The 26,840-nt window shown below is 30.9% G+C and overlaps 1 protein-coding gene across 1 annotated transcript in view; it reads left to right on the top strand.

Annotated features, from left to right (window-relative positions):
* Window positions 1-26,840, top strand: part of NaPi-III (Na[+]-dependent inorganic phosphate cotransporter type III) — a 144,192-nt gene that overhangs the window by 110,607 nt on the left and 6,745 nt on the right. The window contains exons 7-9 of the mRNA XM_075379761.1: window positions 4,635-4,825; window positions 14,972-15,092; window positions 25,532-25,587. Of these exons, the coding sequence (XP_075235876.1) occupies window positions 4,635-4,825; window positions 14,972-15,092; window positions 25,532-25,587 (368 nt within the window). The remainder of the gene's footprint in view (window positions 1-4,634; window positions 4,826-14,971; window positions 15,093-25,531; window positions 25,588-26,840) is intronic.

The following is a 26,840-nucleotide window of genomic DNA, read 5'->3' on the forward strand; positions in this document are numbered from 1 at the left end:
CCTCAAATTTTTCATCTTAGCGATCGTATTTGTGGAATTTTTGCATCACTAATTTTAGGAAACTTCTGTTTTAAGTACATGAAACCAAGATATTGTCCACGGCCTTAACGAAATTCTTCATTAATCCTAGTTTGATATGTAGCGGAGGTAGATACAGATTTTTAGGATTACATAACGGGTCGTGTTTCACATTTTTCTGTTCAGGAATGAGTGATTCGCGTTTAGGCCATTCTTTTCTAAGGAAATGGTTTTTTCTGTCCCTACTATCCCATTTGCACAAAAAATAAAGTACTTTGTGTAACCAAGCTGCAGACCAAGAATAAGTGCAGTTACCTTCAAATCACCACAAATATTCCATTCGTACACTGTATATTGAAGCTTTTCCAATATAATTTTAGTTTTCATATGTTTCATTCATACTAACAAAGTGAGCCACAGATACTGATGGGAATTTATTGCCATAATGTAGAAGCAAAGCTTTTAAACTAACTTTAGAGGAATCGATGAACAAGCGCCATTCTGTTGGCTTATGTTCATTACAAAGTATCTCTATAAGAGAAGAAATGACATTACAAAACACTAACCCATTTTCTTCAGAAAAATAGTCTTTAACATCAGAATGACGATTACGATAAGTACATATCTTTGTATTCTTTTGAAGAAGATTCCATCCCTTCAGCCGGGAAGCAAGCATTTCAGACTGTCTTTTGGATAACATTAATCTCGTATGAGATCGTTAAGATTTTCTTGAGTCAGTAAATGACTCAAGAAACACACACACACACCGTGTGTATGTGTGTGGGTGTGTGTGTGTGTGTATGTATATATATATATATATATATGTGTGTGTGTGTGTGTGTGTGTGTGTGTGTGTGTGTGTGTGTGTGTGTGTGTGTGTGTGTGTGTGTGTGTGTGTGTGTGTGTGTGTGTGTGTGTGTGTGTGTGTGTGAAATTTGAGTAGATAATGAACAGTTAATACTATGGCATATTGTCTTATAATTTACAATACTATGGTCCAATATATATTAGCCAAGTTAAAACATTGGTATATCAGTCACTGGTGAATTTTGAAAAAAATAATGTAAACTCATATGTTTTTGTGTTTAGTTGATAATTAATTAATTGAATTTTATAAAATAGGCTTAAAGCAAAAAAAACCACCGTTCAAATTTTAATATTATATAGTTCGGTGTGAAAAAATTATATTATAACATTTTGTTTTTTTGGAGAATGAATTTTTATAATGCAAAACAAAGTTTGATATGTCGATAAAAAAAAAAAATTCTTATTAGAAGAATCATTGTAGTTTTCTCTGCAGCAAAGCGAATTTTAAAATATAATTAAAAATCTCGTGCTCTTGACTGTGTCATTCAAAATTAGAAATGTGAGGTGGATGATCATGTGTAATCCCAATTGCACAAGCAAAAACTATTTTCAAACACAAAATCACAGGCAGGAAAGATATTTTTGAGTATAAAAGATCAAAAGTCATTTTCTGCTTGATGTTCCATTATATACATTATTAAAAAAAAAACTTTTTAAGCTAAATTTGAATATTATTATTATTAATTTTATAAATAACATTTAATCGGGTGAATTTAAATGAATGACAGTAACAAGGAATCATAAAGAAGGGATTATCTACTTGCAATAAGGAGTATGTTTTTGAGATAATCATGGTTTAAATAATTAGGAAATGTTAATCGGTGTAGTCGTATAGAAGAAGTATTAGCTTGATTCAGTATTGTGGAAAGATACTTCTGCATATTGGCCAAAGTGTTCAACACTTGATTGCTCTCTAGATAAACAAATTCTTGGATATATAGACCGCTTCTACTGTACAGGTGGTGAAATGTGGACCATGATTAAAAATAATAGAAAAGAAGATTTTATTTTTTAAGAACTTTGTATTATTTATGTAATGCAAAAAGCTTTTTGATGTATTTTATGCAATATATAAATCAAGGACTGATTGCAGTTATTTTTTGTAAGAATTTTTTGCCGTACCTTATTAGAGTATATAATTTTTTTGGTTTTGTCTTTTTATTTTAACTGAAAAATTGTTTTAAACTAAGTTCATGCTGTTCAGTGTTTATTTTTTTTAATAAGTTATACAATATTGTTAATATTATATTATATTTACCCGAATAGATTAATCATATCAATAATAAACAATATTCAAATAGAAATTTTAAGATGAGTGAAATAAATAATAGTTAATGTTAATAAAACGAACTAAATATAAATTAAAAATTAACATAATAACATGAGCTGATGATTGAATCATTCAACTTTATACGATACATTATTGTACACATGTTGATATTATGAATAAAATCTGTAATGTCAATAGATGTTTGGTTTCATATAGCTTATAATATTGCTTGGTGGTGAACCTTTTTGCAACGCTGTTTTTCTAAACATCTACGACTATTTAGAAATAATTTCTATACTGTGCAAATTAATTGGGACAAAGTAGAAAAAACACTCTTTTTCAAAAAAAAATGCTTTTATTCATTCTATCCCTTTATGTACACTGATAAATACATATATTAGTTCAGAGTAGGTTCTCCTTTAGTAGAAATGACCTCTTGAAGACATTTTGGCATCGACTCCACTAGATTAGTACACATATTCTTGACTTCATCATCGTGGGACCACACTTTTACAGCATTAATCATCAGGTGTTATTTTGTCACACAGTCCATCTTGCCTAAACTTCTCTTCAAAATATTCCACAAGTTCTCAATGGGATTTAAGTCTGGTGAATTTTGAGATCAGTCAAGTACACTAATTTGGTTTTCCAGCATGAAAGTCTTGACCAATTTGGAATTATGACAAGGGGCCAAGTTATGTTGAAATGTTCCATCAAAAGTTTACATGAATGGAACAATTCTACGTTGTAATATTTCTATGTACTCGGTTGAATTCATCATACCTTGAGCAGGAACTAAGCTTCCAATGCCATTTGTCATGAAAAAACCCAAAACATCTGTTTCAGAGGGTATTTTACAGTTTGTTGTACACGCTCAGTTCTCAAAGGTTCATAGTCACCTCGTCTCATGACATTCGCTTTGTAACCCTGTACAAATAAATGAGTTTCATCACTAAAAATTATTTTCTTCCAGTTGTCAGCAGTCCATAATTTATATTTTTGGGCCCATGCTAAACATTTTTCTTCATTTTAGGAGATAAAAACAGTTTTTTTTGTTGGTTTGCGTTCCAACCAGCTTCTGGAAGCCTACAGCGTACAGTTGAACTACTAACATCAAAACCAGTTGCCAATAAATCTCTTTTAAGGTCTGAGATTGTTTTCCTTGGATTAATTTTACTATTACTTATTAGAATTTTATCAATTCTTGGAGTAGTATTCCATTTGCACTCACATTTTCCTCTCGTTTTTGGAGATGATGATCCAAATTCTTTTATTGTTGTCAGAATTGTTAATACACTTGATTTGTCTACGCCGACTGCAGAAGTGATATTTCTCACTGATACAGAAGTGTGATCTTTAAGAGTAATAATTTTTTCACGCTTCCTTGGAGAAATATTAATTCTTAAACACACAAAAACAACACATGTTACATAAAATGCAGAAACTAACATCCACCTGCCACACTCAAAGGCTCACAACATAAGCTAAGGTGACTATTTCAACTTTCCAGTCAAACTGCTTTCTTATTGTCTGGGTCAAACAGTCACACCACCTCAAGGCAGATAAACCAGTTTAAGGCAGTTTCAGACATAACTGGCAATCACATAACAATTTGGAGAAAAAAATAGCTTGTCTCAATTAATTTCCACAGTATAGTAAACCTAACAAAATTGTACATTTTCAAGTATATCATTAATATTATTATGTTTTTATAGCTTATACCACTTTGTCATTATAATGAACATATCCATTTCTTTTACATGTAGCAATTTGTTTGTTGGCGGCATCCTCTACTATAAGAATAAAGTAATGTTTGCAGCACTCTGTTTCATTACGATAGTGGAATTATTACTCTGAATGTAACTCACAAATCTACAGTTACAGAAGTTATGGACTGAATTTAAATCCTTGTTCATATTAATATAAGTTTACATAAATTAATTTAAACATCAGGAATACATTTTTGAAAATATATGTTTGGAGTGTAGCTGTATATGGAAGTGAAACTTGGACCATCGGAGTACCTGAGAAGAAAAGATTAGAAGCTTTTGAAATGCGGTGCTATAGGAGAATGTTTAAAAATCAGATGGGTGGATAAAGTGACAAATAAAGAAGTGTTGTGGCAAATTGATGAAGAAGAAGCATTTGGAAAAATATAATTAAAACAAGAGACATAGTAAGAGCCACATATTAAGGCATACTGGAATAGTCACTTTAATTTTGGAGGGACATGTAGATGGGAAAAATTGTGCAGGCAGGCAACGTTTGGAATATGTAAAACAAATTATTAGAGATGTAGAAGGCATATCAAAATGAAATGACTGGCACTAGATAGGGAATCTTGGAGAGCTGCATCAAACTAGTCAACTGACTGAAGACAAAAAATATATAAATAGTAATTATTATTGATAAGATAATACTACTGTTTTACTGGAATAAAGTAATAGTAACAAACAGATTTTTATTTTTATTTGTTTAGTAGAATCATCAAGACAGGCTAGCCCGGTAACTCCAAGAGAAATGGAAGAAGTTTGTTCAGTACGACTGAAGAAAATACCAAATACTAAAAAAGCTTCTGGTGATTATTATAAAATTGCCCAGGAAAATATATGTAATAATAAAAATAATAGTTTTCCTGTGACAACTAACGATAGTCCAACAGTTACTGTTGTGAGTATAAAGTTTTTTTCATTTCACATTTATCCTTTGCATGTTGAATCCTTTTGTCCAGTAATCAGAACAAATGTTAAGTACAACAATGAAATTGCTTTTGTTGACTACTCACTCAGTCTATTGGGAAATAACACAGTATTTTAATATTTTTACAAGTAACAAAAAATTATAAGCTTGTAAGATTTGCATTTGTTTTTTTTTAATACTATTTTCTTCATAATACTGCTTTTAGGGGCCACACTCCTTGACAAATTTCTTTAGTAAATCAAGCTTTTTTTAAGATTTTCCTCACTCAGTTAATTAAAAAACCCTGGCAAAAACTTGCATAACCTTTCCAAATTCTTGGGAAAGTTGTGCTCTAGCTACCCTTGTCTCTGCCCTTGACAGACTGCAACATGAGGAAAATTAACGGGGTATAAATACACAAGAAAGGATTATGTAAAAATATTATTCTGTTCTTTAAGAATAATTTTGAGATATGGGATTCATGATCATATCAGCTTACCATCTGCTTGATCAATTGTAACAAAAATTAGATTGAATTGATCCATATTATGAAGTGATTTTACAAAATTTCTTAAAATTTGATCAATCCAATATATATATATATTTTTTTTTTCTTGACATCACTCACTGTAGGACAACATGGAATAGAACTTCTGGCTAGATTTTTATCTCTCCAATACTGCCTATTATTTCACTGTGCCACTTCCTTCTTTCTTCTGACTTCTTTAAGTTTTAACATTCTTTCTTCTTCTTCTGGATCCCTTTGTATTCTAAGAATTTTTCCTAAGCACTTGTCTGTCTTTTAAATTCATCACGTTTATGTTTGCTACCTACCCTTAAGTCATCTTTAACTTGCTTGAACCATTTAACGTTCATCTTTTTACCATTACACTTGTCAAAAATTCCCTTTGTAAACATTTCTGAATCCATTTTTTTCAGATTTCTGTAGAATGCCAGTCTGTGCTGATGTATTGCTTCCTTGATTATCTCCCTTACTCTCCTTAAAGTATCTCATTCTTCCTTTATTCCAACCATCGTTAGTTTTTCTGGTTCCTAGTGTTTTCCTTAGTATCTGTTTTTCAGCAAGTTCCAGTTTATTTAATAACCCTGTGGTTCAGAGCTATGCTCTCTGCCATGTATAAAACTCCTGGATCGATTACCATTGTATAGTGCTTGATCTTGCCCACCCTTGAGATTCATTTCTTATTGTACATGTCCTTTGTTAGGCCATAGGATTTTAGAAAATTATTGATCCTGACAATATTTGCTTCCTTGTCCATTCCATTTGGTTGGATAACTTCACCCAAGTGCCTAAATTTGTTCATCTTCTTAATTCTTTTGAGCACTGGTTGTATCAGTTTTGGTGCATTCTTAATATTCGTCATATACTATGTTCTCGACAAGGATGTTCCCTATCTCCGTTACTTTTTAATCTTTATATGGAACTAGCAGTTAATGATGTTAAAGAACAATTTAGATTCGGAGTAACAGTACAAGGTGAAAAGATAAAGATGCTACGATTTGCTGATGATATAGTAATTCTAGCCGAGAGTAAAAAGGATTCAGAAGAAATAATGAACGCCATATATGAAGTCCTACGCAAGAACTATCGCATGAAAATAAACAAGAACAAAACAAAAGTAATGAAATGTAGTAGAAATAACAAAGATGGACCACTGAATGTGAAAATAGGAGGAGAAAAGATTATGGAGGTAGAAGAATTTTGTTATTTGGGAAGTAGAATTACTAATGATGGACGAAGCAGGAGCGATATAAAATGCCGAATAGCACAAGCTAAACGAGCCTTCAGTAAGAAATATAATTTGTTTACATCAAAAATTAATTTAAATGTCAGGAAAAGATTTTTGAAAGTATATGTTTGGAGTGTCGCTTTATATGGAAGTGAAACTTGGACAATCGGAGTATCTGAGAAGAAAAGATTAGAAGCTTTTGAAATGCGGTGCTATAGGAGAATGTTAAAAATCAGATGGGTGGATAAAGTGACAAATGAAGAGGTATTGCGGCAAATAGATGAAGAAAGAAGCATTTGGAAAAATATAGTTAAAAGAAGAGACAGACTTATAGGCTACATACTAAGGCATCCTGGAATAGTCGCTTTAATATTGGAAGGACAGGTAGAAGGGAAAAATTGTGTAGGCAGGCCACGTTTGGAATATGTAAAACAAATTGTTAGGGATGTAGGATGTAGAGGGTATACTGAAATGAAACGACTAGCACTAGATAGGGAATATTGGAGAGCTGCATCAAACCAGTCAAATGACTGAAGACAAAAAAAAAAAAAAAATCTATGTTCTTTCTATAGAAATTAGTAAGCCTACCTTTTTGACCATTCTGTGTAGAACATTTAGTTGTCCTACCATTTCTATATCTTCTGCCAAGAGGACGAGATCCTCTACAAAGACCAGACAACCAGTGTTCAAATTCTTCCTCGTACATCCCAATTTGACTTGCTTCAGGCATTTATCTTGGTAAGCTTTTGTTCATTCTCTTATGACCTTTTCCAAGACTACACTAAAGAGAAGAGGAGACATTCCATCCCCCTGCCTGACTCCTGTCTTCATTCCAAAAGGATGAGATATTTCACTTTAAATTTAATCTTGGACTTTGTGTCTGTGAAAGTTTGATTGATGAGGTTTATTAGTTTTGAGTCTTCCCCAAATTCTTTAAGAACGTTATACAATCAGTTCCAATCAACTGAATCATAGGCCTTTTTAAAATCTACAAAGGTGATCTTTATTCTCTTGTTTGCCAAGTTGTATTTCCTGATGACTGCTTTCAAGTTAAAAATCTGTTCTGTGCAGAATCATCCTTTCCTGATTCCACCTAACCTTAGAAAGAATTTTTACATAACTGGCAGAAGAGACAACCCTCAGTAATTGTTGACCTCTCATTTTGTCCTCTTTTTGTGACGTGTATGAATTAGAGTTGTTTTCCACTTCTCTGCGAGTTCTTTTTCCCAAATCTCTGTAAGTACTCTATGCAGCAAGCAGATTGAATTTTCATTGACATATTCCATATTAATGCTATGACGGAGTCTTCACGGCACACTTTGTTATTTTTAAGACTCTGTATTATGTTTTTAATTTCTTCCATAGTTGGTGGTACTGAATCTGGGAACTGCTGTTTTGATTCTACTTTTAGGAATCTTTCCTCTGGCTCTTTACAATTGAGTAGTTTGCCAAAATATTCCGTCAGGATTTCACAGCTCTCCTTCCCATTACCTGTCATTTCTTCATTCTTCCTTTTAAAGTAAAGGCTTGGAGGAAATTATTTGGTTAACTTCTATTTAATGATTCTGTGGTAGTTTATATTGTCATTTGTTTGGAAGCTTGGTTAATTTGGTCAAGGAGACCGTTTTCATAATCTTTCATTTCATTATGTAGGATTTTTGCTGTTTGTTTCCATTTTAGTTTAAATTCAACAAGGTTTTCCTGTGCTTTTATTAATGTACCAGTTTTTCCAGGATCTCAGTCATTTTTCTAATGCATTGTCACATTCCTGATTCCACCATCTGTGCCTCCTTTTCCTTGGTGTCTATGCTATCTCTTGTGCAGTCTCTACTATATACCTTTTCAAGTCCTGCCACTTTTGAGGTTGAGGTATTCCAGTAATTCTTGGAACTTTTGTTTATTTTCTAGCACTTGTGGGTATCTATTCTGCAAATTTTATTTTGGGCCATGGTCTTCTTATTCTGAGGGATGAACTTATTGTTGTGAGATAGTGATCTGAGTCAACGTTAAGTCCCTTCTTGACGTTAACGTTCATGATCTTCTGAGTATTCTTTTTGGAAATGACCATATGATCAATTTGAAATTCACCGGTTCTCTTGCACGGGGACCTCCATGTTTTCATCTTTTGGGGGTTCCTTTGAAAATGTTCCGTCATAATTCTTAGGTTTTCCAACTTACACAGTGAGATTAATCTTAAACAATTTTTATTCATTCTCCTATATGCTGTGTATTTACTCACTTCTCTTTCATCTATTTTGTCCTTTTCTGTTTGTGCATTGAAAACGCCTACAAAGAAAGAAAGACCTCGACATTGTTTTTGGGATTTTATCCATATCTGCCTCAAGTAAATCCCTGATGTCCTCAACTTTCTGTGGGTTTTGTCTTCATTAATAGGAGCATGTGCATTAATTATTGTATATGTTTTGTTGGCGCATTTTAGTATTGAAAGGGAAAACAGATGGTGATTTAAAGTCTATGATCGAGTTAATTATATTTTTATTTGCAAGGAAGGCAGTTCTCAGATGAGGTATGATATGTTTCATTATTACTATAGTAGGTTTTCCTTTGTAAATTCTAAAATTCTCAGATTCAAAGTGCTTTTCATCTAGATACCTAGTTTGTTGTATAGCTGCAATCACTATTTTTTGGACATTGAGTATGTCAACTAGATTTTTAAGTTTACTAGTCTTGAGCAAAAAGTTGATGTTTATTGTCGCCAGAAAACATTTACACTTAGAATGAAGTTTAATTGCAGAGCTTCCATTAGGCCCTGATTTCTTTGTGCATGATGGTTGGGGCTCTCCAGACCTTGCTCATGCTGCTGTTCCCAGTAGTAGTGGATTTCCGAAATTTCAAGTTACTACCTGGAGTAGTTAGTTATCTTTTCATTTTTTTCTGCCATTATGCTTAACTATTGAATGTTTTGGGGACCAAATTCTCAGGTCCCAAAGTACAACTGAAGTTGTTAGCCTCAGAAGAGAATGTTGCAGCCACTCCTATGGAGTACAGATGCTGTTGGATCACCATCCCTAACTTGGAGCAGATGTGTCCTTGCTATTTTTGGTCTGCCCTGAGAATTTTATTTCCTTGGTATCCACCATATCAGGTGAGTGTTCCCCTATCTTTGAGAGGTGACCAAAATGGGAAAAGAAAAACCTGTGCGAGATATATATGTATTTTTTTTTTCAAAAAATAACAATAAAATTTGGAATAAAGGATAAAATGAAAAGTATTATAAAAATAATTGAAGATGTGTATGTAAACCCATAAATTCAACTGTAGTACAGTGAATATTAAACAAAATTTATCAAGTTAACAAGGTCTGAACCATATGTAAAACAGCTGGCAATGATGTAGAATTTTTCCTCAATTTCCACATAGAAGTTAAATATAAATTTTTCTCAGAGTATTTGCTTTAAAATGATTGATACATTTACCATTTTTATCATTTACCTATTTTCTTAGGTCAATAATATAAAAAAAAAAAATGAATAACTTTTAACTAGAAAAACTGGCAAAGAGTTATGCAATTCTGACTATCGAAAGATTTTCCCATGACAGATTGCAGTTTAGGAGGAAAATTAAGTGGAACATTAAAATGTGTAAGTTTGCAAGTAAAGAATTATGCAAGTCAAATTTTTAGATTGGGACCCATGATGATCATATTATCCCCCCTTGATCAATTGTAACAGAAATTAAATCGGCATCATTGAACCATATTCAGAAGACAGTATAAAATTTCATAAAAACCTGTTAATTCAGTATGAAAACATCAAGAAAAATGAAGATTGAAGAAAAAAATTGTATTACTATTGAATGAAATCGCCCGAATGCATAAACAAAGTGACATACTATTTAATCGAATCATCTTATTAATGCAAGAATGTGACTTGGAGTCCAGAAACTAAAAATAAATAAGAGTTTTTTGCCTTCACCCCTTTTCAAGAATCTGAATTAGACCACACACCATTAGAATACCAAATGGTTTAATGTTCCTTAACTACCTAAGGAAGATTAAATATTAGAAAACATTTATTTACCATTTGAGTAAAATTTTGAAACACAGATGCCATAAGGTCCATCATGCCCTGTGGACATAACGATATTTTAAAGGAATTAAATGTAAGAAAGACTTACATTTAACTTTCATATGGAAATTAACTACATCATTATCAGCTGTTTTATTTACGGTTCAGGCTTTGTTGTCTTGATAAAGTTTTTCTAATATTCATTGTACTATAATTGTGTTTATTGGTTTACAGCAATAATTGAAATTATTTTTGATATTGTGCATGTGATCTCATATTCCAAATTTTATTGTTATCTTTCATATATATATATATATATATATATATATATAAACATAATTTTTTCATCAGTTATTGTCTTACTTGATGTTTACAAATTCTATTAAAAATTTTTAGGAAATTTTGTAAAATCACTTCAGAATATGGGTAAACTTCTTGCACCTTTACACAATTGTGACAAAAATTAAATGCCAACAATTGTTAATATACAGGAGTCATTGTGCCAAATTTCATTCAAATCAGTCAATCCACTTTCAGCATATTAAGCACAAGATAGACCAAAATACTTACACATACTTAAAAAATAACAATTGTAGTGTGATTTTTAAGTCAGTTTTATTACTTTTTTAAAATAATTGTTTAGTTTATTTATTTAAAATATAGTTAGATCTAAAAACTTATGAATAAAACATAATTGGATGGAGTTCAAAAGATGGCACAAAAGCTGTTTCTTGATACAAACAGAAAAAGGAATGTAGAAAAAACTATTAACCAACCATTGCATAAAACTGTCTGTAATTTGGATGTCTGTTCTATTTCTTACCTCAAGTTAGTGTCTTACAATTGTAATGGTAATAGTTTATTAAAAACGGCTTTTCTTACCTTGAGCATAACAGTTTCTTTACTTGCGATAATGTTATGGAAATATGGAAACAATAACTTAAGGTCCTACAATTATTGACTTCACTTTTTATTTACAAAGTGATAATCAATTGTAAATTGGGTAGATTTAAAAGAAGTTTATCCACTAATTAATTTACACAAGAAATGATAAAAATAGTTCATGAAAACGCTCAGAACCAAATTTGTGAAATATGATGTTTCATATTAGTATCCATGAATAAAAATTTAAAAAAAACTGAAACATCTTCTTCTCCAATATGAGGTTGTTATAAATTGAGGATTAAATGTAAATTAAACTTCTAACTCGCATAGAACTTGGTTCCGAGTCACCAGGAGATGATATTAAATAATACAATAAAAGACATTCATTTAAAAGATGAAGTTATTAAATTTTTTTAACTTGCTTGCAATTTTTGGTTTATTATTTAATAACAAAATAGAGTGTTTTGATTAAAACGATTTCTGTATATTAGCTGTTCGTGAAGGAAGCAGTAAATTTGCTCTTCATTTTCTTTTTTTTTTATTTACTTGTAGTTATCGCACACAATTCATACCAGTTTTATTTAAAATGTAATTTTACAGTGAAATTAATTATAGATCTGAATACATTCTCATTATGACATGATTATTTCAATTATTTTTTATTATATTTACTTGTTCTTACATTTTTACAGTTAAATATAACTTTATTTCTTGTAAATATTATACACTATTACAGACAAATGTAATTTTGTATTTAAAACCTGTCCTGTGCATAAATATTTATGTTTATATTTAGTGTTTTATAGTGTTTAATATAGTTTTTATTATTTCTTTGTTTTTGATATGAAATATTGAAAATTCTATTTCATAAAAAAATATATTTAAAACAAAATAATTAACAGTATACAGAATTTATTTTTTATTTTGTAAAATGATAATATTATCGCCGAATAAAACATGAAAATTAACAAATCTTAATTTCTTGTTTTTCAATATCGTATTATATTACCATGCAGTATTAGTATCTTAAATACCATTAGAGCTTTCCTGCTCCATTAATTTAATGTTATAACATAAAATAATAAGTAAATTAATTATGCAAGTTCACAAATGAGGGAGTAAACGCGTATTTCTTTAATCTCATTCAGAGGTTCTGGTTTCAAATCTCATCAAACATAGAATTTTTCATACTCTTCATTCTCTCTATTATAGTATCATCAGGAAATATATGAATAATTATATAAGAATAGAAAAGATTAATGTCCCTAGTATTACATCTATTAACTATTAAATATATAAAAATGTAGTGGTGTCTGAGAGTCTGTTACTCTTTCAAGCAAAAACTGCTCAACTGATTGAATTGAAATTTTGAACGAGCATAGTTTTATAATTAAAAAGAACATACAACTGTTACCGTTAAAAAATGTTTCACTGTTTCAAGAAGGTGGTCGTTTAATAGCTTGCTTTAACAACCAGATTATATTCCTTACTGGTATTCAACTTTACTATGGCCAAACCATTGGTCAAATCGAATTTGAAGACCTGTTGCAGTATTTGAAATTAAATTTTCTACAAAATAGGTCTCTGCTTTTTTAAACATCTCTTTGGTTATCAAGAAAAGTAGCTATAAAGTGAAATGGTGTAAGACACAGTAGCTCAACCAACACAGCTACTGCTAGTGTTTCTGTGTGTGCACAATAACTCTGATTACTTAACTATTTTTAATGGAACCGAATATTCAGAAACTCACCTCCTTCAAATCACTCAAAGTTCTGAGACCTGTGCTGACCAAACTGTTACTCAAAAGAAATTACAATGCTCTGAAATTTTTTATAAATTGAATAAGCTTTACTTGTTTTTCATCTGTATTATTCTCACAACCATAAGATAATGAACACAGTGGAGATCCAGGGGCCTCTGCCTCTGGGCTAGATGGGAAGGATGAACAAAGCCTGCCCTGCCTGGTTAGTAAAAATAAAAAACGTATGAAATGCAATATGTAAAGATACATAATAAAAAAAAGTAAGTAAAAAAATCTTGAATGTTTTAATTGATATTATATGAGGACTTATTCGTCATATCAAAGATGTGCTTTAAACAGAGTAATATTGTTTGTAAAAAATAGTCTTTTAATAAAATTACAGCAAGATATTTTGAATCGGTCAATAATTGATTGAAAATAGCATTAAAGCTTAATAAGGCTGTTTCTTGTACGCTCAGAATTGTGTTTAGTTACATAAAACTATTGTTCTAGTGTCTAGTTTAATAGACGATTTTTTTAAGAATAAGTAAAAGTGATTGTTCTTTGACAGCTGTTAATATCAATAAGATTTTGGGTGGTCTAAAATAGAAATGACTTCGATACACTCGTCTATTGTTATCATTTATATCAGTATTAAAATTTTCTTCCTATATCACATTATTAACTTATTTGTTTTAAACTGAAAGTAATCATATTGTTATACAATTCATTGTTACAAAAGACAAACAATTCAAAACAAGTTACTTAGTGTATCAAATAAACCCACCCAACAATATTTAACACATTTTTAAATTAATGCCTTCAATATTGTTATTTATTCTTTACCAATTTTATTAATTTATTACCATCACATAATTAGATCATCATTTCATATAACTATTATTTTATCAATTATAACCGGTGTTTTTTTTTTTGGCTTGGATTAAGATTTTTTATAATTCTTCTCAATCTTTCAGATAAATGTTGGAATAGCTCTTTTTTTGTATAGTATATCTACAATTTTTAATGCCATCTTTATTATGCATAATTACATTCTGATTGTACATTCACACAAATTAAAATATCTATATATATAATTCCGTACTAAAACAGTGCACTATCTATTTTCAGTAAAAGATTAATAAAAAATTAAATTCCACTTTATAGACTATATTTAAGGTTTGTCAATATGTGCTGTTAAGCTTTAATAAAAAATATCATATCAAATTTTATATTTTATATCATATCAAATTTTATAAACAACTCATATAAATTACAAAATTGTAAAAAAATAATTCTGTGAATCTGTGATTATTTTGATCAAATATGACTATTTTTTCTTTGGTTAAAAATGAATTAAGATTACAAAATGTAAACAACTCGCCATCAAAATAATAAAATTTTTTAACAGAGTTTTCAAATTTTAAAGTTAATTAGCTCTGTAAGTATCTTTAAAAGAAAAAGTTATAATGTTTTAAAACTGAACTATTTAATATTTAATCATTTTAACATTATATCACGTTTCATCGTGCTATTTGACAAATTGTTAAGTACAGCCAGCTTATAATTAATTTTAATACTTTGCTACATTTAGAATAATCAATTTTCATGTAATAAAAATAGTTGTATATGTGAAAATATAATACCTATTTGATATTATTTATTACATAAAAGTTGTGTATATTATTTATTTTACCATTATGTTTTTTTAATTACATTTAAAATTTTTCAGAATGTTAGTGGAGACGATATTAATGATAATAACAAAATGGAATCAATTAACACTGTATCTGCAAATACTGAAAATAGATTAGCACCATCATTTCCAAGTGGAACATCTACTCCTACTTATGGTAATTATTATTTTTGATTTAATTAATATAAAATCATTTATTTAGGTCTTGATCTCAATATTTTGGAAGCTAAAGGCTTTTATCCATGGTAGAAGCAACACATATTCATCTAGGATATGATTTGTGTGTTTTGTAAGGAGGTAAATGAGGTGAAAGGAGAAACATCACTCGTCTTTTGAAGAACAAGTTCATTCTTACTCGCCCCTGGAATCACTTGCCATGACAAAGAATTCAACTTAAATATAAAGATATCTCTGAAAAAAAGGAATGAATTTCAGGACCTATTCTACAAGTAAAAACCAGGACATGTTATACAACTCCTACACAGTGTTTTCTCAAGCTGTAACTTGAAAATGAAGCATTTCTAAATCTATGTTTATATGAAATTTTTAATTGTAGAACATGTCTTGAAAGTCTTTCCAGTTTTTCATGAGACACCTGTTTATTTACTATAAACCAGATCTAACTTGGTGGGTGATAAGACCTATAAATTTACAGCAGTGCTTTGGAAAGTGTGCATCTCGGCACGATGGGGCGCCGCGACTTCCTCACAAGGAAGTCGTGAAATGTTCACAGTTCTTATAATTTTATTTCCATTTTCAATTTAATGTAGGATGTCACATCTCACTAAGCTGATGCAAAGCAGTTGGTTACTGTTTGTGGAAGCCTCTGTAAACGGTTACTACAACTACCTGTCCCTTCAATATTAAAGCGACTATTCCCGGATGCCTTAATATGTGGCCTATAAGTCTGTCTCTTCTTTTAACTATATTTTTCCATATGCTTCTTTCTTCATCAATTTACCATAACACCTCTTCACTTGTCACTTTATCCAGCTATCTGATTTTTAACATTCTCCTGTAGCATCACATTTCAAAAGCTTCTAATCTTTTCTTCTCAGGTACTCCAATTGTCCGTAGTTCTTGTGTAGGACTTCATCCATGCCGTTCATTGTTTCTTCTAAATCTTTTTTACTGTCGGCTAGAATTACTATATCAGCAGCAAATCGTAGCATCTTTATCTTTTCACCTTGTACTGTTACTCCGGATCTAAATTGTTCTTTTGTAATATCATTAACTGCTAGTTCTATGTAATGATTAAAAAGTAACGGGGATAGGAAACATCCTTGTCACACTTTCTTTTTTATTACAGCTTCTTTCTTTTGTTCTTCAATTATTATTGCTACTGTTTGGTTCCTGTAAATGTTAGCAATTGTTCTTCTATGTGTTTACTTGAACCCTAATTTTTTTTTAAATGCTGAACATTTTATTCCAGTCTACGTTATTAACTGCCTTATCTAGGTCTATAAATGCCAAGTATGTAGGTTTGTTTTTCTTTAATCTGAGCCTGAAAATTGCTTCCCTTGTCCCTATACTTTTCCTGAAACCAAATCGTTTTTTTCCTAACACTTCTTCCACTCTCCTCTCAATTCTTCTGTACAGAATTCTAGTTAAGATTTTTGATGCATGACTAGTTAAGCTGATTGTTCTGTATTCTTCACATTTATCTTCTCCTTCTTTCTTTGGTATCATGACTCTAACACTCTTTTTGAAGTCTGATGGAACTTCCCCTTTTCCATAAATATTACACACCAGTTTGATAATCTATTAATCGCTTCCTCACCTGCACTGCACAGTAATTCTACAGGTATTCCATCTATTCCAGGAACCTTTCTGCTATTCAAATCTTTTAATGCTCTCCTAAATTTAGATCTCAGTGTTGTTTTTCCCTTTCATCCTTTTTGACTTCTTCTTCTTCATCTGTAACACCATTTTCTAATTCATTTCCTCCGTATAACTCTTCAATATATTCCACCCACCTTTGCCTTTCATATTATAAATTTTATTATACATTATTACATTTTAATCTATGTACCCCAAAATTTTTCTTAACTTTCCTGTATGCTCCGTCTATTTTACTAATGTTCATTTCTCTTTCCACTTCTGAACATTTTTCTTTAATCACTCTTCATTTGCTAGTTTGCACTTCTGTTTATAATATTTCTTAATTGTTGATAGTTCCTTTTACTTTCTTCATCTCTAGCATTCTATTTTCTACGTTCATCCATCAGCTGCAATATTTCCTTTGAAATCCAAGGTATTCTACTAGTTCTCTTAATTCCACCTAAGTTCGTTTCTGCTGATTTAAGAATTTACTTTTTAATATTCTGCCATTCTTCTTCTACATTTTCTACCTTATCGTTTTTACTCAGACCTCTTGCGATGTCCTCCTCAAAAATCTTCTTTACCTCCTCTTCCTCAAGCTTCTCTAAATTCCACTGATTCATATGACACCTTTTCTTCAGGATTTTAAACCCCAATCTACATTTCATTATCACTAAATTATGGTCGCTATCAATGTCTGCTCCAGGGTAAGCTTTGCAGTTGACGAGTTGATTTCTAAATCTTTGCTAAACCATGATGTGATCTATCTAATATCTTGCAATATCACCTGGATTTTTCTACGTGTATATTCTTCTATTGTGATTTTTAAACTGGGTGTTGGCAATTACTATATTATACTTCATGCAAAACTCTATAAGTCGGTCACACTGTTGCTACTGTAATTAATTGTGCAGCTTTCTTTGCAGCGTCTGTGAGTGAAAATCATAAGAAAAATTGTATACTTTTAGTACAACACAATTACATAGATACTTAACGCTAAGTTTAGCTATTTTAATTTTACTAAGTAGTTAAACTTTAAATTTAGAAAAGTTAATAAAAGTTATGGTACAGTCTGATCTAAAAAGGAATGTCATCTAAAGTGAAAAGCCAATGGTTTACTCTGTTAAAAAAAGTATTTTAATTATTTATTTATTTATTTAATATTACTTGGTAATTTGTTAAAATAATTTGGACAAAGATAGTTATGAGATAGTATAAAGAGCATTTTGTTGACTTTAGGTTTAATAAAATTTTGTTCGTCATTGCTCCAGGTATTTTGGTACATTTGAGTGGAGTCTTTGTTGCCACTTCTAATGTAAAACAATCCCAGTGTTTTGAATACAAACAAATGTTTTTACAATCATTTCAAACCACTGACAAAATGTTTTTACTATCACTGGAAAAATTTTTAAACGAACATGTAGCGGATAAGATGATAAGCTAACGAGAATTGGCTTTTAATTCGAATAAATTTGTTTTTAATTTTCCAGATACTTTTATTGTTAGTTTTACAAACCCCTCCTCAACTGGTAATTTCATTTTGTAGCCTTGATTGAATCAGACCATAATTCAAAGTTCATAATAATTTGATATCACAAAAATTTCTTAAAAAATAAACTTTCTTACATTTAATCGATTGATACATAACAAATTTAAGATATGCTTAAGTTAAGATGCTTTTTCCTTGATAATTTATGATCTAAAAGTATTCCTAAATACTTAAAACAATCAGCATTGTAATAGATTTAAAATTACGGAGTTCACCATCACAGCCAAAATTATGATAAATTAATGGATTTGGAAAGTGAAATTCCTTGAAACTAAAATTTACATACTTAGTTTTACTTGTGTTGATGGTCATTTTATTTATGAAACACCAGGATCTTAAAATATTTAAGTTATTATTTATATGTGATTGTAGGTCTTCTGTCTCTTTATCAGAAAGTCACTTATAGAACCTGTCAAGTTTTTTATAAATGACCTAGAAGGTAATTTATAAAAATTACAAATAAATCTGAGAAAAACACAGATGCCTGAGGGACTTCTGATTTAACTGTCAAAGGTGGATGACTTAATTGATTATTAACTTTGACTCTTTGGCTACATTCAACTTCCAAACTGTTTAAAGACTATTCTCTTTACTCCTGCAGATTCCAACTTTTATAATAATGTTTTACGGTTTACCAAGTCAAATGCTTTTATGTAGTTTATGAAACAGCAATTGTTTTACAATTATTATTTATACTATCATAAATTTTGCTAACAAAATTAATCAGAGCATCATCAGTAAATTTTTTTCTATAAAACCAAATAGAGCAGCATTCTGGAAATGTACTGATTTTAAGTAATTCAGGAGTCTCTGGCTTTCATCCACTTCTCTATTATTTTACAGAAGACTGAAATGAAGGTAATGGGTCTTATATTTTTGATGTCAATTCAATTTTGCTTTTTGTATATCAGCACTATGATGCTGCTTTTTAGAGATTGTGGGAAGATCCCTGATTTAAAACTTAAATTTATTATGAGATAAAATGGAAGTTATTTCACTACTAATGTTTTTCACCAGTTGAACTGAAAATTTATCAAAACCTAAGATTTCTTATTTTTAATGATATTAAATACTTCAATAAGATTGGTAGGTGTAATGAAAAATTACTGGTTGCTCCAGAAGTAATTTAACTGTGGGGCGGCGCCAGACAGCCGATCATTATTGTCAGTTGTGTTTTGCAAATTGACTAGATAATCTTTCAGCTGTGTCACTAACTGCACCGGGTCCTCTAAAACTGTGCCACCACTAAGACTTATTTTGTTTACTTTCCTATTTTATGATCTCCAATGAGATTGTTTATTATATTCCGCTGTTGGCCAGTGTCCCCATTACATTTACTGATTAGGTTAGCGTAATAACTATTTTTGATCTTATCAATGTCAAGCTTTAGTTTAGTAGAAAATTTATTGAAAAAATTTCTGAAGTTTAAATCATACAGACGTTCTTTAATTTGTTTATATAGTTTCTGTCTTATCTTTAGCCTATGTAAAATATTGGTATTGGCCCTGGGTAATCCAAGGATTTTTCAGAAGTGCTTTACAAAATTTGCTCTTAACCTATTTAACTACTCTTTTATCATTAATAATGTTACCTAAAACATTACTGTAACTGTTGTAACAGCTATCTATGTTATTAAATTGATAAACACAATTATTGCAATCAACATTACTCAAATTTATCTCTTATTGCAGAATAATTATATTTGATTATAATCTTATCATTTTTTTCTTCACTTAAAGCTATTTTAAATTTTAAAAACCCAAAATACAATTATCTGTAATTCCTATATCAAAAATTGCACTTAGTAATTGGCTAGTATCTCTACATCTCATGAACATATGATCAATACATGTCAAACTAAATTGAGTTATTCTAGTGTGGTGGTTTATTAAATATGTCAGAACTATTAAGCAAAATATTGTATTGTAAAACGCTTTTAGTGTTTTTAAGTTTGTTCAAATTTATATCTCCAACAAAAGTTGCATTTAGTTTAATGTATGACAGAATATTTCTTAATTCCACTATGAAATCTTCCACAGAAAATTGCTGTAATCTGTAAAGACACAGCAGATTTAATATAGGATCTGTTAAATGTTATTTCGAGAAGCAGACAATGCAGTTGTCATGTTTATATCTATCTCAGAAAATTTTAAATTATTGTTAATATAGCATATGACCCTGTCTACATGATACGAATTATTACATTTACTAACAATATAAAAAACCAGGAATTTTATAATATTGCACTTCCTCACTGCATATCCATACCTTGCTGAGAATAATAAAACTTAAATCAGTTCTTAATAAACTTAGCTTGGCAAAAAAGTGTTAAAATTCTTCTGCATACTTCAAATATTTATGTAGAGTAATCTTTATACACAGAGAACATCTTTAGACCCAATATGGGAAACAACATTTTTTTTTCTAAACAATTAAAAAAATTATAACATTCTTTATAATCCATTATATACTAAATAAACAAAATATTTATACTTAAAACAAAATTTTATCTCTAGAATATATATATATATATATATACACATACACACGCAGATATTTACAACCTACTTGAATCTGCTTAATTCCTCTAGCTTAGCAATTTTGAAAAAAAAATTGATCACCCTCTGATTTCCTTACAAAATTTTCCTTCACGAAACCATACATACTTTATAGATTTTATTTTTAACTTACTTAAGAATTGGTTGTTCTCTGGGCACAGATGCTCACTTATGTAGATGCAGGTGCTTGGGAACGTAGGATTCACATCTTTGGCAGTTAGATTTTTCTTGACTTTAAAGCTGGAGAGCCTTGCATTCCTCAACAGCCAGGTCTGGAACTGAACGATGAGCGAGTTGTCTCTCCGGGTGTTGAAGCCCGGCACACGGTGGGCAGCCATTAGCTGAGTCGCCTCCACTTGCCATCTGATCGCCACCCCGATGTCCTTCATCAGGCTGGGTTGCAGTTGGTTTGAGTACAGTTTTAGTACAGTAAAAATTTCTGCTTTGAACTCCTGTAGGACACTCTCCATAAACTCTTTGGTGAGGGCGGTAGAGGAAGCAATGGCCTTGTTGCTCGGTGTGGTTGATTTATTATTTGAGGAGCAATCATTGTACTTTTACTTCTTGTTGCCAATTCAGGTTTGGACAAGTTCACCTTTAATACATTTCAGATGCATAATTATTCCACATAGACTATTGCACTTAATGCTCAATACTTTATCCACACATGGTACGCCTCAAACACTACAGCTTGTTGACATAATGAAATTATTTTGAAAGAGTATAAAATTATTAAAAGAATAGGGCTCTACAGGCTACGCGTACACACATGTCACAGAGGTAACACACGACCTTTGACTAGAGCGCGTACTTCATGATGTGATTACATCGGCTGCCGAGACTGGACAATTGCAGAAAAACTCATTTTACCAGCTGCAGTAGATTTGGTGAACAGTATGACCTGTTAATTTACCTTGAAACTAATTTTAAAAGTGCCTTTGCCCAATAACACCATCAGCTGTAGAATACAGCTCATTGCATAGGACCTCATCAAAAGCTGAATGCTGTGCATCTCTCCTTGCAGAGAAGCAAACATGCACCTTTTAAAGTAGCTGAAAAAATGTTAGCTTTTATAAAAAAACTAACACTACGGAAAAGAAAAATGAATAAAGATGGAAGGAAGCCTTGTAGTTACAATGTTTGACCTCCAATGGAAAGTTGATTTCTATCACAGTATGTTATCCTTTTTTAAAGGACACTTATCACAGCTTATCATTTGCTTTGAGAAATTTTTTCAAAATGAAAATATCTACAAATTTGCTTGGATTCAGAATCCATTTAATGCTGCTGCTTCATCTGAATTTACTGCTGCAGAAGAAGAGAATCTGATTTAGTTGTCCTGTGACAATATGTTGAAAACAGAATTTAGCTGCATGGAATTAATTGAATTTTGTGTCTGTAAAAGACGAATACCTGCCCCTAAGTGGTATAGCTCAAAGAATTTTAATTCTATTTGTGACTTCTTATTTGTGTGAAGCTGGGTTTTCAACAGTTGCTGTGATGAAATCTGAGTATCATAGGAAAATCAATGAGGAAAAGGAAATTAGGGTGGCTGTATACAGTTTTTCTCTACATTTGAGAAAATGTGTGACAATTAACAAGCTCATCCATCCCACTAATTACTGTAATTAGTTGAATTAGTTCAATCACATTTTTACTTTCCCATCTAGTTAGCGCTACAGCTATACAAAGAAAATTATTGTAATTATTTAATTTGGGCACATGCGGTTTTCACTGGATCTTGATGTTTTGACATGTAAGATACCCAAAAAAACTGGATGGAAATTTTCCAGTTGTAAATGTAGGTGCATGTATTCGGTATTGGCCTCTAAATCACCTTATATCTCCAGAACTACCGGACCAATTCTGACCATGCTTGGTCAGATTATTTCTCTACACGGGTCATTGATGCCATTAAATTTTCAACTTAAAAGGTCAACAGGTGAAACTGTAGAGTAAGGTCACCCTCAGCATCTCGGACTTTCGCCTAATTGAGGTCATATGTTTCTTAGGAACATTTGTTAACAATTAAAAAATAACAACATTTGCAAAAAAGAATGTTTGCAAAATCGCTCTTCCACCGTAAAAAATGCTCTAAACTATTACTATGTTGTGACATCATAGGTGAGCAGGTGAATTAAATAAATGAATAATATTTAAAGTGTAGAAAAGTAACTCGTTCTGGTTGGGTCTCAAACTCGATCGCCTGGTTGACTTGATACCTGGTGTGTTAAGCCTCACCAACTGTACAATTGAAATTTGTTCTATGTAAGTTGTGAAGTTATATTAGTTTAATTAGTGCCGACTGTCGCCACTAGTACCGCTACACCTGTGCGAATTAAATATGGTATGCACACGCACTTAAATTAGAATCATTGAATTAAATAAATGAAAAAAATATTTTATTTAAATAAAATTATAAATATTTTCAGTTAAGTTGTGTGTGCAAGCCTCGTGCTTCAGAAACAACCCACAACTGTAGGACTCCTGGAAGGCAGCTTTAGCCACATGACAGGAAAGTCCTACAACTGTGTTATCAACTTTTCTTGTTATCTTAAATATGATTATTTATTTTTACCTAACCCTTCCAAATAGTTATTGGTTGTTACCAAGTGTACTTGTTTGAATTTTACTCGGGAAAAAGTTTAGATTCAAGAATCAAAAATTTTTGGAAATCACTGGCATAGCGATCAGCCCAGCCAGTAACTGACTGGGGTGTGATAAAACACAGATCATTTTGTTTTATTCATTATTGTAGATGATTTATTTAATTTTTTTTTTTCAGTATATTCCTAAATATGATTATTGAAGGAAGCATTTTATTTATAATCTTTTTTTTTTTGTCTTCAGTCATTTGACTGGTTTGATGCAGCTCTCCAAGATTCCCTATCTAGTGCTAGTCATTTCATTTCAGTATACCCTCTACATCCTACATCCCTAACAATTTGTTTTACATATTCCAAACGTGGCCTGCCTACACAATTTTTTCCTTCTACCTGTCCTTCCAATATTAAAGCGACTATTCCAGGATGCCTTAGTATGTGGCCTATAAGTCTATCTCTTCTTTTAACTGTTTTTCAAATGCTTCTTTTTTCATCTATTTGCCGCAATACCTCTTCATTTGTCACTTTATCCACCCATCTGATTTTTAACATTCTCCTATAGCACCACATTTATAATCTAGGTTTAAATTATGTCTGAAGTTATTTATAGAAGTTAGTTCATTCAGTCACAGGTATATCATACCCTACCTCACCAATCATGAAAATACAGTTAACAGGTGTACATTTCAGACACCATAGTCAAAACACAACTCACCCTCAAAAATGGCTTAGTTTTTTATTCCCTTTTCACTGAGCTAAGTTTCAAGGGGCTAGATAGTTTGTAAGAGCAAAGATGTTTGCATCTTTCTGACATTATAAGTTTTATTTTTTATACTTATATAAAAATAGAAAATGATTTGATATAAGTATCACATTATTTAATTTTTACTTGTGTTAATCAGGAGCTTGAGAGAGATGGGTTTATGGTAGTTAGTACTCTTACTAATGAGATCCCCCTTTCTGTATCCAAAGAACCAAATTCCAAATAATTGTTAATTTATGATGTATTTTCTCATAATCAGATTTTATTATTTATTTATACTTATAATCTTGTTAATATGAAGTGATATCAAAAGAAGGAAAATTAGTAGGATAACACATTAATCTATGAAGACAGCAGTGTTAGCTTTGGATGGAAGTAAGCATGTAAAGAGTAAAGGAACTTTTCAGATTAGTTCTGTAATCTTCTAAGATTACCCTAGATAAATAAACAAATTATACATGTTCATATAGTACAAGTGTTAAAAAAAAATCAATGTTTTAATTTGTTCTATCTCTTGGTTAAAGGTGTACAGTGTTAATTTAAAACTAGAATCAAAAAGCAAAAAGGACCGTTTTAGATGAGTGCTTGGCTTTTTTAGATTGATTCCCTATTTTTCTGCTTGATAGTGTCATTAGCGAATATGATGACTCCAGAACAGAAAGCAGTTTGCTAATGTATGCTGTTTTGCAGTTTGCTAATGTGAATCTGTAGTTACAGTTCCATTCCATAGAAAGTTTAATTGTGATCCTACAAGTGACAATAATATTCATTGATGGCAAATCAGTTTGAAATGACTGGATGTCTACATAAAGGAACAGATGTTCCAACGAAGGATGTCTGAAGAAAATGTTGAATATGTTAGAAAGTCTTTCCTGCATAGTCCTATTTGTGTATTATGTTTAGGGATTAGTCGACATTTCATCTTAGTGGAGAGTTAATAACTTAATGTTCACATCTGAGAATTAAAAATCCCATGATCTCTTACACTGCAAAAGGGACTCCCAAAAATTAAATATTTTCTGTGCAATATCCGGATGGTAAGTTTAGACCATTATATTTGTTGAAGCAAGCATAATAAAAGGTACTTATTTGGGCATACTGCGTGGCTCTTTTTTCAAGATGGGCCAGAGAATTTTATTTGGCAAGATGGAACATCTCCTCACTGGCATAACTCTATGTGGGTTTGATTGAATGATGTTTTCTGATTTATTAATAGAAGTCTTAAGTTAAAAAATATTAAATATTTTTATATATATATATATATATATATATGTATATTTATTGTTTTTATTTTTATTTTAGGTTTATCTCCAAATAGTAGCTCAGTTCTATTGATAAAAGAAGCAGCTGAGCAAAAGGTATTGTATTATCGCTTAATTTATTAATTTAATATATTTGTGCAATTTGCAATGTCATTAAAGAGAAAAATATCTATTGTTTGTTGATCAGCAATTATCATTATTAGAAAGATAATTTCCAATTTATACAGAATAATTTCAAATTGCATGGCATTCTCTTAGGAGATGGTTCTGTAGCCAAAAATAAGAAAAAGGATACATGTAGGTCAAAAACAGTTCGCTACAGAGTTTTGGTTTATGATACATTTAGTCCTGCTTTTTGTTTCCTCTGTGAAATTAAACCACACTAAAATTCTTGGGGTACAAATAGCGGGGCGGGTAACTTTTATGCTTCTTTATCGTTTTTGATCAAAGAAATTCAATAAAAGTGGTCCCAGACCTATATTTCACTTAGGTTTTAAGGGAAACGGGATAAAACATGAAAAGGTGTTATGAAAAATACCCTTACAGGTTTGGAAGAAAATAACTTTGTTAATTTACCAATAGGCAAATAAAAATTTCTAGTTAACTTTGTAGAGAATTTTATTATGAAAAAATTGAAGTAAATACCATTTATTAAGATTGAACAAACACGTGAAAAGTTCAACACTAATTAGAAACAAAACACGCAAACTGGATCAGAAAATTGACAAGATTTTAAACAGAAAAGTATTTAGGATACTTTTGTTTTTTTTCTTAATTTTATTTAGCCTGTAACTATATTATATATATTTTATAACATAACCGGTTATACCAACTAGTTGCAGTCAATCCAGGAGGAAACATGAACAACTCCCAAAATAACATAGCCACTATGAAAAATAATTGACTCCCATTCCAAGCTTATAGATAAAGTGTAGAAGAAACTAGTTTCCCATTAACTTTTGCACGATTGCTGAACATAGTGAAGCATGCTAAGTCCACCAAAATGTTCAGCCTACAAATGATTCTGTTCTCTATAGAAACAGGCTCTATATTAAAATCATTAATTTCAGAGAAAGAAGCGATGAATAATACCTCTTAAACATCACAGTTGCTGTACCATAATGGATGCAATTCCCTACATCATTATTTTTTAAGTGAACCATTTTTTTATTTTTATGTTATGATAATTTGTCCAATCCACCAATTCTACATAATTTATTTAGCTAATGATATGTTTACTTTATTCCCTTTTTTTATTTTTACCAGCGCTACATTCAATAATTCAAAAACACACAATACTCTCATCAGCAGTCTCTAAAGGTTGATTTAGAGAGTCAGCTCAGATTCGG

This window comes from Lycorma delicatula, chromosome 12 (genome assembly GCF_047948215.1).
Source record: "Lycorma delicatula isolate Av1 chromosome 12, ASM4794821v1, whole genome shotgun sequence".
Taxonomy (NCBI): domain Eukaryota; kingdom Metazoa; phylum Arthropoda; class Insecta; order Hemiptera; family Fulgoridae; genus Lycorma; species Lycorma delicatula.